At 36.7% G+C, this 12624-nt stretch overlaps 1 protein-coding gene across 1 annotated transcript in view; it reads left to right on the top strand.

Moving 5' to 3' along the window:
• The window catches only part of LOC122058832 (prolyl endopeptidase-like), a 6781-nt gene extending 2814 nt beyond the window's left edge, over positions 1-3967 (top strand). The window contains exons 7-12 of the mRNA XM_042621526.1: positions 491-871; positions 974-1049; positions 1149-1212; positions 2970-3105; positions 3323-3436; positions 3543-3967. Of these exons, the coding sequence (XP_042477460.1) occupies positions 491-871; positions 974-1049; positions 1149-1212; positions 2970-3105; positions 3323-3436; positions 3543-3608 (837 nt within the window). The 3' untranslated portion in view covers positions 3609-3967. The remainder of the gene's footprint in view (positions 1-490; positions 872-973; positions 1050-1148; positions 1213-2969; positions 3106-3322; positions 3437-3542) is intronic.
• The last annotated feature ends 8657 nt before the right edge of the window (positions 3968-12624 follow it).

Here is a 12624-nt window from a genome sequence, read left to right as displayed (position 1 = left end):
GGGGGGGGGGTGTTGGGGAGGGGCTAAGTCATCTAAATGTGCTATTTGCATTGAGGAATAATAAAAACCTATAGGAGAACTTTCTGGTCTTGTTGAGAATAAATAATTAGATGGTCAGTGATACCAATGCCACTGATTATGACGATCGATGTCATTCTCTGAGGGGCCATGACTTATTCTGAGAAATGAAAGAACTCATGGTCAACCAAGGCATCTGGTTATACTCTTGTAAGACTGATCTTCTGTTTTCCTCATAGGTTGCTTGGGTGTTTTTTGAATTTGAGAACTTTATTTTGGTGGAGTACTTGATGTTGTGGAGCTTTGTGTTAAGAGGTTGGGGCAGAAGGTTGGGGGGGGGGGGGGGGGGGGGGAGTGGTGCCAGTTTCTGGCCTTTTCTAGAATTGGTTATCTGCTATGGGTGTTGGCCTATCTTGATTTTATTTTTATTGGGTTTCTAGTGCTCCTTCTGATTAAATTTCTGCTTTTTCAGGTTTTTGTGGCTAGCAAGGATGGTACCAAGATACCAATGTTCATTGTGTCAAAGAGGAACATTTGTTTGGATGGATTGAATCCATGCGTACTATATGGTTATGGTGGATTTAACATTAGCCTTACACCATGGTTCAGTGTCAACAGCATTGTTCTTTCTAGGCATTTAGGTGCTGTCTTCTGCATTGCAAACATCCGTGGTGGTGGGGAGTATGGAGAAGAGTGGCACAAAGCAGGCTCACTTGGAAAAAAGCAGAACTGCTTTGATGACTTTATTTCTGCTGCAGAATTTCTTGTGTCAGCAGGTTATACCCAGCCCAAAAAACTGTGCATCGAAGGTGGAAGCAATGGTGGGCTTCTCGTTGCAGCTTGCATAAATCAGGTATGGACCTTGCAAGGACGACACAATTGCTGTCCATGCTTTGCTCTCTCTAGGTTATATAATGAAGAATTATCCTTGAAATTACAAAATTTTGTGTGGCAGCGACCAGATCTTTTTGGCTGTGCTCTGGCTCATGTCGGTGTCATGGATATGCTGCGTTTTCACAAGTTCACTATAGGTTTGTGTACACTTATTTTCATCCATTCATTCATTCATTCTCTCTCTCTCTCTCCCCAATTTTTTAGTATTTACTGGTGACTTCCCTGTCTTTATTTAGGCCATGCTTGGACTACTGATTATGGTTGTTCAGAGAAGAAGGAAGAGTTCCATTGGCTTGTCAAGTAAGGAACTTTCTGTTGTTGATGTTTTTAGAATTAAATGCCAATATTTGGTGGGTTGATAGTATCCTATTTCTTTATTGCTTGGATTTAAATTCTTAGTAAATAGATAAGTTTGTCGGTTCATATTATAAGCCAGGGCCTATGAAAATTGAAATTTCCGGTACTTTTAAGTTAGATTTATCTTGAAAGAATCATTTATCTATATTATACAAGGAAAAAATTTCTTGGATTGTGCAGTCAAGAGATTCCCACTGTACTGCACACCAAGATGTGCCACTTGAAAGGGGGATATAACAAATCTGACCATTGGATATCTAGGAAATGGTCTGGATTGGGCATGAAAATTTCAGGTCAAATTTGATCATATACCCTCCCATGTATTTGCATATTCACCTTATGTTTTCAGCTGTCTATTCTTTTCAATAAGCTTCATTTTCCCATTGGATTTTTAAAGCTTTATTTTTCCCCTAGGTCAACTCTATTTGGGTTGAAACTTGACATGTGAGAAGATGACATTGGCGTTTATCTATCTCCTTGAAATTTGAGTCCATTAGACATGCCACACAGCAGATATTTGTGCTGTCCATTGATTACATAATGGATTTGCTGACCAGGAAAACCACTCCATAGAAACATACCAAATTTTACTTGAAATTAAATTGAACTGTATTTTTATTGTCCCTAAGTTCACACACTATGGATATTGTAAATCTTTCTGAAGAAAGTTTAGAGATTTCTTTGAGTTTCAATGATTGTGCCTTGAACTTTATAAACTATGATTGTATGTTCCCTTGTGTTTGAACTTGTTTAGGTGAGGTTGGTTTGGCAAATTTAGTCATGGTCAACAAGAAATTATCAAAATACCCCTTAACTACATTTCAAGTAGAGGTCGTGTGCAGAACACCTTCCCCGTCTCACTGGAATAGGGATACCATCTCTCATCTTTTTGTTGTGAAGAAACTAAAAATGTATTCACACACAGTTGAGTAGAATCTAATGATTTTGAAGCTCCATACTGTGCAAAAGGAAACTGTCCTTTACATGGCCCCGGGAGACCTCCACAGTATACCTATTCAGGCAACATGAAGGGCTGATAGCTCCAATCAGACTGTTGGAGAGAGAGAGAGAGAGGTTTACCTTCTGTATGGCGCACCATGAATTGAACATGTCTTTCTGTGTTCCAGCTATTAAACTGAAATTGTCTAAAGTTGACTTTTCAACCTTTTGCCAATGCTTTATATCAGCATTTCTCCATTTGGGCTGACACCAAATGACTAGATGGTGACATGTCCAAAACATTTTACTGTTGCCATGTGGCAGATAATTAGGACCACATTGGAAGGCTTGTTTTTAGTGGCCGCAAATTGGTTTCCCTGACAATACTTTCAGTATACTATTGTTGGTACTGGTGGTAATTCATAGAAAATGTATTGATACACTAAAGTTGTCTTGAAAGCTTAGTTTTGGATTACTCCTTCTGGTGTAGTTTCTGTGATCCATGCTATCATCCTATGCACTTTTATTGGGGCACTACTGTGACCTTTGTTTAATACCCAAGAAAGGAAAAAAAAAAGGTGAGCATGGTTGGTTGTATGCACAATGCTGAGTGTCCTTTTTGTTCTCTGTATGGTATGACACCTAATTTCTGATTCTCTTTCTTCTAGTCCATGTGATGGCTCTTTTGTGCTGAAATCTTTAGTGTAAACTACTGAGGATCTTTGGCTGTGTATGATTTAGTGTGATTCTTCCTCTCTCAGATACTCCCCCCTTCATAATGTTGGAAGACCATGGGAAAAGTTGCATGAGAAGACATGTCAGTACCCAGCTACCATGCTTTTGACAGCTGACCATGATGATCGTGTCGTGCCATTACATTCATTGAAGTTATTGGCAGTAAGTTCTCAATTAATTTTTCATAGCAGTTCATTACTCCCATATTTAGTTGCTAATATTTGTATGGATTGTATTTGTCACAGATCCATGTAGCCGGCCCCATTTAGTTGGGATAAGGCTGAGTTGTGGTGTGGTGTTTTTGTTCGTATTGAGTCGAATATGCATTTCTTCATGTCCATACATTTCATCATCTTATTTGTATTATTTTCTCCTTCAGACCATGCAATATATCCTCTGCACGAGCTTGGAGAATAGTCCCCAGACTAACCCAATTGTTGGTCGCATTGACTGCAAAGCTGGACATGGGGCTGGTCGGCCTACAAAGAAATTGGTAACTATTTGGCACAAATTCAAATTCCTAATAGTAGTTTATTGAATATAATAGATAATTCAAGGTTGGATCTGATGAGTATTGGGTTTGGGCTCTTATATCGCAGATTGATGAAGCTGCTGACCGCTATAGTTTCATGGCTAAGATGTTGGGTGTGTCCTGGATGGACTAAACAGCCTTGACATAGAAGGAACATCAAAATGCTCACATGGATGGTGACCAAAGGCATACTGTCTGTACTGAAGGGTTGGAAGCCCATTGTTTCTCGTTTAGCTGAAACTTAGGCTCATATCCAAGGAGTTAATATTCTCCGTGATATCTTCACAGAAACATACATAGCAGGATAGATTTTTTTTTTCTTGGATTGGGGGAGGGAGATGAGAAAAAGAGAGTTATGTTGAAGCCTTATAATGCTTAAGGAGTCCTACACTAGTGAATGCTTAAATGTTGATTTGTTTCCACGTAAAATATTACAGGGTACATGTATAACTTTTACATGGAAAATGTTACACGCACAGGAAATTTTACTTATTTAGAATTTTCTGATGTTTGTTTGTAGGGAGATAAAATAATAATATGATGTAAAACGGCATTGTAAGATTTTTCAATGTCTGTTTGTCATTATTTTATAAGGTAAAATTATTTAAATAATTGTCAAAAAAGAAAAAAAGAAAAAAAAAAGGGATTCTATAATTCAATTTAATTATGCAGCCATTATCATATGATTTGTGAGCATGGTTTTAAATCGTTCAGTTTCAATGTAAATGGCTCGGTTTGTATCGATGTGAAATATTTTTGGTAAAACTAAAAGTTGAACTGTTTTCTTATATTTTCAATGGTAGTTAAGCCAGATATGTCTTCCTAACTATGTTTCTTAGTTAACTTATTGATGCTCATTTTTAGTTACTAATGTACAATAAGGTAAGTGAGATAAACATGATACCAAATAAGATCAGAATTTTATTGTATTTATCTCTCTCTATATATGGCAAAATCTATATTCCACAATCATAATGATTGTAACATCTTACGTTTTTTTGATGGATTTCCAAATGAAGAATACTGAGAATGTGATAGCGCTCTGGTAGCATCACATTATTTTTTTTTTTTAGAAATCTTGCAATCAAATATCCAAGCATCAGATTCTATTTTGTTGAAATTTATGCCAATTTGACTGAAAACTATAGAGGAAGGGATAGAAGCTGGATTGAGAGAATAGATTGTTGTTCACTTGTCTTTTTTTGGTAACCCACCATGTGGCAATAACTAAGTGGTTACAGAGTGATGAAATGGCAACAATGATGTCCATTCATGTTTTGGAATAGTTTAATCATTGAAGACGAAGTTTTTGGGTGTTGGAGTCTCATGAATGTTGTAGAATATGCCGTACTCTTTAGAAAACACTGAAGCATTTTTAAGAAAATGTTTTTAAAAAATATATTTTGAAATTTCCAACAAACTCAAAGTTCCTCAAAGGGACGAAGTTCCTCAGATAACTAAAATCATGAGATCACGACGTAGACACTGCATTTCTGTTGGTGATGTGGCCACGTTGGCCTCATTCAACAGTACCCATTTTCATTTCACAGAAGGAATATGGAGAGACTTATGGGGGGCGATTCCTAATGGATAGGAAATCGTTTTTCTTCAATGGGAAACTGGATAGAGTCTACATATAGTAGACTTGGAAAATGAGACTACAATCTGACCTAATCTATCTATTATTGAAAAGCCCCAAATCATCCAACAACCTAACCCCATTGTCGATCACTCATTACTCTTTCTCTTTCTGTGTCTACTTTTTATTTTTTACAACAAGAAAATGGCTTGGGCTAATTGTGTTCATCGTTGGCAGTGGCTTATCACTTCGGCAGCAGCTCGTAGTCACACAAGTATCGACTCAACACTGGTATCAGGGTCGAAGCGGATCGATTAGCTTCCGTATCTTGGTACGTTCTCCTCTCAAACTTCTCTTCTAGTTTCTCGTCTTAAAGGGTAATATTACTACTCTATGATTGAATTCGGTAATTTGCTGTCATGATCCATCTCTGTGACTATGGATTACCACTGATTTCTTAGTTCAGTAGACTACATTATCAAAGTTCGACGGATATTTAGTATTTTCTCGTTCCTGCTTTGATTTGTTTTTTTAAAGCCGATTGGTCTTTTGGTTTTCTTGTATGTTTTAATTAAATTACTTCTTAATAGCATAGCATGTTCTGTTACTGTTGAAAGTTGAGATAATTATTTTTATCAGAATAGCATATTCTATATTGTTAAATAGTTTATTCCTTTCTGAGAGATATGTGCACTGTATTTCTTTCTTTTTCATGCTCAGAGATCTGAGTTCATAAAAGGTAGTAAATTGTTTTTCTTTTTTTTTCATACACTAATAGGGTGAGACTAGCATAGGCCCATAGGTTTAGAAATAATTTACTGTTTTTTAACAAATCCCTCCCCCCCCAAAAAAAAAATCCAAAATTAGGAACCTAAAAATCTAGAGAAAAAGAAGTTTCTTTCAAACCTAGCTAGGCACTTAGTAGAGGAGACTAGGAGAGTGATTGATTGATTGACTCTGAGTTTTTATTTACGAAGCACAACCTCCATTAAAAAACAGGGGTTTCTATGGGAAGATGGGTGCTTATCAAAAAACGAAAAAGAAAAAGAAAACTAGGAAGATGGATTCATAGAAATCTTTTTCTGCTAAAAGAGTTGCTTGAATCAATTACCAATGGCTTCCCAAGAGTCACAGACCATCACCTTGAAACTTTTGATCGATAAGTTGGAGAACAAAGTAGTATTAGCTGAAGCTAACAATGACTTTGTTGAAATTCTTTTTTCAACTTCTTCACTATGCCCATGGGGACAATAGTGAGACTCCTCAACAAACAGTCACAACCAGCCACTATCGGATCCTTGACCAATTTATACAAAGAGGTAGAAAATCTTGAAGAGCAATTTCTAAAGACTGAGGTATGCAAGTCCATGCTAGTTCATCTAAGGAATCCTCATGAAAACAAGTGCAGGAGACTGAAAGTGAACATAGGTGATACAGAGCCCACCAAGTATTATATTTGTGCTGATTGGAATTGCAGCCGAAGGGATAGTGGGGCGGCTTATCACTTTGGCAGCAGCTCATCGTCACACTAGTATCGACTCAACATAGAAGGGCCTTGATGTGCGTTTCACAGGCACTGAGGTCACCATTGGAAAACATGATCATTCTTTTGTTTTAGTACGATTTGTCTCTGAGTAGGACTTGTTTTTACTTTGCACTGTTGAAAATGTTCTCAATGTAACCACTGGTATTATTAATGAAAATGCATCTGGCTCTTTAGTTTATATTGATTATGCAAACCTTGTTGATTCATACATGTGGCATAAGAGATTAGGACACCATGAAATTAAGAAAATGCAACAAATAATTAAATTGAGGTTAGTTCCTAAGCTGTCTAAAGTAGAATATGATGGATGCGAACATTATTTCTCTGGTAAAATAACCAGGAAACCCTTTCCAGTGGGAGTGAGAGCAAATGAACTTCTCGGAGTGGTACACTCTGACATTTATGGGCCATTAAATGTAAGTACCTATAGTGGTAAAACTTATTTTATCACATTCACAGATGATTTATCCAAGTATGGATATATTTATTTATTTATTAGAAAATTTGAAGCATTTGAATGTTTCAGACGCTATAGAACTGAAGTACAAAATCAGTTGGAAAAGAATATTAAGGTTTTAAGAACCGATCATGATGGAGAGTATAACTCCGCTGAGTTTGAGAAATTCAGTGAGGAACATGGAATCATTAAATTAAAGACCATGTCTTTCACATCATAATAGAATGGTGTGGTTGAAAGACGAAATAAAACTCTATTTAATGTAGTGCGCTGCATGTTATCACATTCCTCTCTCTCTAAGGAGTTTTGGGGAGAAGCCATTCTCATAGCTAATTACATCTTGAATAGAATTTCTATCAAATATGTTGTGACTACTCCCTATGAAATGTGGATAGATAGGAAACCAAACTTAAAAAATCTAAGGAAATGGGGATCAGTAGTCCACATACTAATACCTGAGCCATATAAGAACAAATTGGATATTAGAACGATCAAATGCAAATTCATAGGATATCCTAAAGTCTCAAAGGGATATTGGTTCTATCACCCTGAAAAAGGGGTAATTGAGAGTCGTTATGCAAAATTTCTAGAGAAACTAGAAGAGGAACCGCAACAGGAGGATGTAAAACCCCTGCATGTCATTGACGATGACTATAATGTTGACCCTCAAGAGGAACTAGGAATATTTTATCAAGGAATCCAAGTTCCTGAAGATCAAGGTAATCATCAGGGACAGGACCCAAAACCTAGGATAAGTGGGAGTAAAAGAACTAGAGCACCCCTAACTTATTTAGATGACTACTACCTTTATCTATGTGAGCCATCTTGTCATACAGTTGACACAGATATGGAAGAAGTAGTCAATCCTGTAACCTATAGTGAAGCGATGATATCACGAGAATCAGGTGATGGTGGAATGCCATGTGGGGGGAAATTGATTCTATCATAAAGAATCAAGTATGGGAACTTTGTGACCTACCAAAGGGTAGAAATTCGGTAGGTTGTAAACACTTAAGAAAAAGTATAAAGTAGATGGGTCTTTGATGAATTTAAGGCTTGGTTAGCAGCAAAAGGATATACACAAAAAGGAGGAATAGACTACCAGGAAACTTATTCGCCAGTATTGAATTTATCTGTATTAGATTGATATTGGCACTTGTAGCACATTTAGACTTAGAATTGTTCCAGATAGATGTGAAAACTGTCTTTCTCAATGGCAAGTTGGAAGAAACCATATATATGCGATAACCTGAAGGTTTTCAGGTAATGGGACAGGAAGATAAAGTATGTAGACTTAAAAAGTCTCTGTACAAATTAAAACAATCCTCACGTCAGTGGTACCTAGTATTCCACAAAATGATCCTTAAGTTAGGATCCGTGATAAACAAGTTGGACCACTGTGTATATTTTTTGAAGAGTGGGAGTAGTTTTACTATTCTCTCCTTGTATGTTGATGATATACTATTGGTTGGAAATGACTTGGATATGCTAAACAGAACCAAGTATGAACTTAGAAGCAGATTTGAAATGAAGGATATGGGGGAAGCATCCTATATTCTGAGAATTCAAATCATTAGAGATCGAACACAACGTAGATTGTGTTTGACTCAGGAAAAATACTTGAACTCTATGTTGAAAAGATTCGGGATGCAGAATTGCAATCCCTCATCAACTCCAATAGTATTGGAAAAGACTTTATTGAAAAGTCAATTTCCTCAAGAAGGACAGGAAAAGTTAAATATACCTTATACTCAGGCAGTAGGTAGTTTGATGTGCGTAATGTTGTGTACACGATCTGATTTGACCTATCTAGTAGATTTGATAAGTAGATACCAAAGTAATCATGGCTCTGCCAATTGGGAAGCTGTGAAAAGGATTATGAAGTATATTAAAGGAACTAAACGCTTAAAATTGTATCTTCAAGCAGAAAAGCTTGAGGTTATTGGGTACTCCGATGCTGACTTTGGAGGTGACAGAGATGATTATAAGTCCACCTTTAGTCATGCGTTTTCATATGGAGGTGCGACAGTTTCTTGGGATAACAAGAAACAAGGGTGTGTTGCTAGGCACACACAGGACGCTGAGTATATTGCTTGTAGTATGGCAAGTACTCATGTAGTCTGGATAAGACGATTTTTAAATGAATTTGGATTGAATTTTGTAAATGGACCAGTGGAAATATTTTGTGATAATCAAGTAGCAATAAGCTTGATACGCAGTGGTGCAAATAGCTCGAAGGGGAAACATATAGAAATACAGTACCACTATATTCGAGATATAGTAGAAAAATGTGAAATTAAAGTAACCTATATACCTACAAGCGATTTGGTAGCCGATCCCCTCACAAAGGGAGTTTGTGCAGAATCTTACATTAAGCATGTAAATTTAATGGGACTTAGAATAGTCTGAGTTTGGAATTTGAATTATGTGTTTGGAATATATATTAGATTTAGAACAGTTTAAGTCTGGAATAGGATCTGAATGTCCCTCATCATGACAATGTTTTTTATTATTCCTAAAAATGGGAATGGAAATGGATATATCATGATGGATGTTCCTAGAAATGGGGACTAATGATATTATGCATTCGGCCAGCATGGCCATGTGGGAAATGTTGGTGAGTGGCCACGTTGGCCTCATCCAACAGTACCCATTTCCGTTTTGTAACGTAAGGAATATGGAGAGATTTATTGGGGGCGATTCCTAATGGGTAGGAAACAGTTTTTCTCCAACGGGAAACTGGATAGAGTCTACATATAGTAGACTTGGAAAAGGAGACTACAATATGACTTAATCTATCTATTATTGAGGAGCCCCAAATCACCCAACAACCCAACCCCATAGTCGGTCACACTTATTGCTCTCTCTGTGTCTGCTTTTTATTTTTTACAACAGGAAAACGGCTTGGGGTAATTGTGATCATCGTTGGCAGCGACTTATCACTTCGGCAACAGCTCATCGTCACACAAGTATTGACTCAACAATTTCAACCCCTAGGGTTTGGAACCCCATTGATGAGGCACTTCTTACTCTCTACGTCTTTCTCCTAACATTTTGAGTCAATAAGAATCTGGGCTGTTGGATTGATCTCAAATTAATTAAAAAAATACAACTAAATAAATTTTGAAAATAATAATTAAAAATGGAAAGGAGATTGCCAAGCTATGTGGCTTTACATTAGCGGCCAATGAAGCATGCACGTGGACATTCAACATGAATGGAATATTTTATTCCTTAGGAGATGGAATGATTATTTTATTGTTCCTTAGTCTTGTCTATGAGCTTAAACGCCATGCAGTGTGATAGACTTTTTTTCCCCTTTAAAAATACCTCAAAAATAAATTTCAAGATGCAAGGTAGTGGAATACTGATTTTTAAGGATTTTAAGGTAATTACAGTGGATCCCAACTGAGCCCCCTCTGAGTTTGAAATTGCTTACTTAATCATATGAGATAGGCCAATATAGACAAGGACCATACCACCTATCATTTTCTGAAACAAGACAAACAGAAAGGGAAATTCAGAAGTATCACTCGAAGAACAAAACCCAACTTTGTACTACGGTTAAAAACAAAAAAAAAAAAACTTTTTTGTTGATCTATGTATAAGTTTGCTAGATAAATGTTCCTCATAATCTCCAGCTAAGAATCTTGTAAACATATTGTGTGCATTCTAAATCCAAAATAAATAAATAAAGTTGTTCCATTCAGAAACTTCTAGCTGTATGTGGATCCAATCAGACAAGCTAAGATCCCCAGGCTCAAAAGTTCCTTCACCCCACCTTTAGTCATGCGTTTTCATATGGAGGTGCGACAGTTTCTTGGGATAACAAGAAACAAGGGTGTGTTGCTAGGCACACACAGGACGCTGAGTATATTGCTTGTAGTATGGCAAGTACTCATGTAGTCTGGATAAGACGATTTTTAAATGAATTTGGATTGAATTTTGTAAATGGACCAGTGGAAATATTTTGTGATAATCAAGTAGCAATAAGCTTGATACGCAGTGGTGCAAATAGCTCGAAGGGGAAACATATAGAAATACAGTACCACTATATTCGAGATATAGTAGAAAAATGTGAAATTAAAGTAACCTATATACCTACAAGCGATTTGGTAGCCGATCCCCTCACAAAGGGAGTTTGTGCAGAATCTTACATTAAGCATGTAAATTTAATGGGACTTAGAATAGTCTGAGTTTGGAATTTGAATTATGTGTTTGGAATATATATTAGATTTAGAACAGTTTAAGTCTGGAATAGGATCTGAATGTCCCTCATCATGACAATGTTTTTTATTATTCCTAAAAATGGGAATGGAAATGGATATATCATGATGGATGTTCCTAGAAATGGGGACTAATGATATTATGCATTCGGCCAGCATGGCCATGTGGGAAATGTTGGTGAGTGGCCACGTTGGCCTCATCCAACAGTACCCATTTCTGTTTTGTAACGTAAGGAATATGGAGAGATTTATTGGGGGCGATTCCTAATGGGTAGGAAACAGTTTTTCTCCAACGGGAAACTGGATAGAGTCTACATATAGTAGACTTGGAAAAGGAGACTACAATATGACTTAATCTATCTATTATTGAGGAGCCCCAAATCACCCAACAACCCAACCCCATAGTCGGTCACACTTATTGCTCTCTCTGTGTCTGCTTTTTATTTTTTACAACAGGAAAACGGCTTGGGGTAATTGTGATCATCGTTGGCAGCGACTTATCACTTCGGCAACAGCTCATCGTCACACAAGTATTGACTCAACAATTTCAACCCCTAGGGTTTGGAACCCCATTGATGAGGCACTTCTTACTCTCTACGTCTTTCTCCTAACATTTTGAGTCAATAAGAATCTGGGCTGTTGGATTGATCTCAAATTAATTAAAAAAATACAACTAAATAAATTTTGAAAATAATAATTAAAAATGGAAAGGAGATTGCCAAGCTATATGGCTTTACATTAGCGGCCAATGAAGCATGCACGTGGACATTCAACATGAATGGAATTTTTTAATTCCTTAGGAGATGGAATAATTATTTTATTGTTCCTTACTCTTGTCTATGGGCTTAAACGCCATGCACTGTGATAGCCTTTTTTTCCCCTTTAAAAATACCTCAAAAATAAATTTCAGGATGCAAGGTAGTGGAATACTGATTTTTAAGGATTTTAAGGTAATTACAGTGGATCCCAACTAAGCCCCCTCTGAGTTTGAAATTGCTTACTTAATCATATGAGATAGGCCAATATAGACAAGGACCATACCACCTATCATTTTCTGAAACAAGACAAACAGAAAGGGAAATTCAGAAGTATCACTCGAAGAACAAAACCCAACTTTGTACTACGGTTAAAAACAAAAAAAAAAAAACTTTTTTGTTGATCTATGTATAAGTTTGCTAGATAAATGTTCCTCATAATCTCCAGCTAAGAATCTTGTAAACATATTGTGTGCATTCTAAATCCAAAATAAATAAATAAAGTTGTTCCATTCAGAAACTTCTAGCTGTATGTGGATCCAATCAGACAAGCTAAGATCCCCAGGCTCAAAAGTTCCTTCACCCC

The sequence above is a fragment of the Macadamia integrifolia genome, chromosome 13 (genome assembly GCF_013358625.1).
Source record: "Macadamia integrifolia cultivar HAES 741 chromosome 13, SCU_Mint_v3, whole genome shotgun sequence".
NCBI lineage: Eukaryota > Viridiplantae > Streptophyta > Magnoliopsida > Proteales > Proteaceae > Macadamia > Macadamia integrifolia.
Note: the sequence above shows the minus strand (reverse complement) of the source record. Positions and strands in the feature narration are given on the sequence as shown.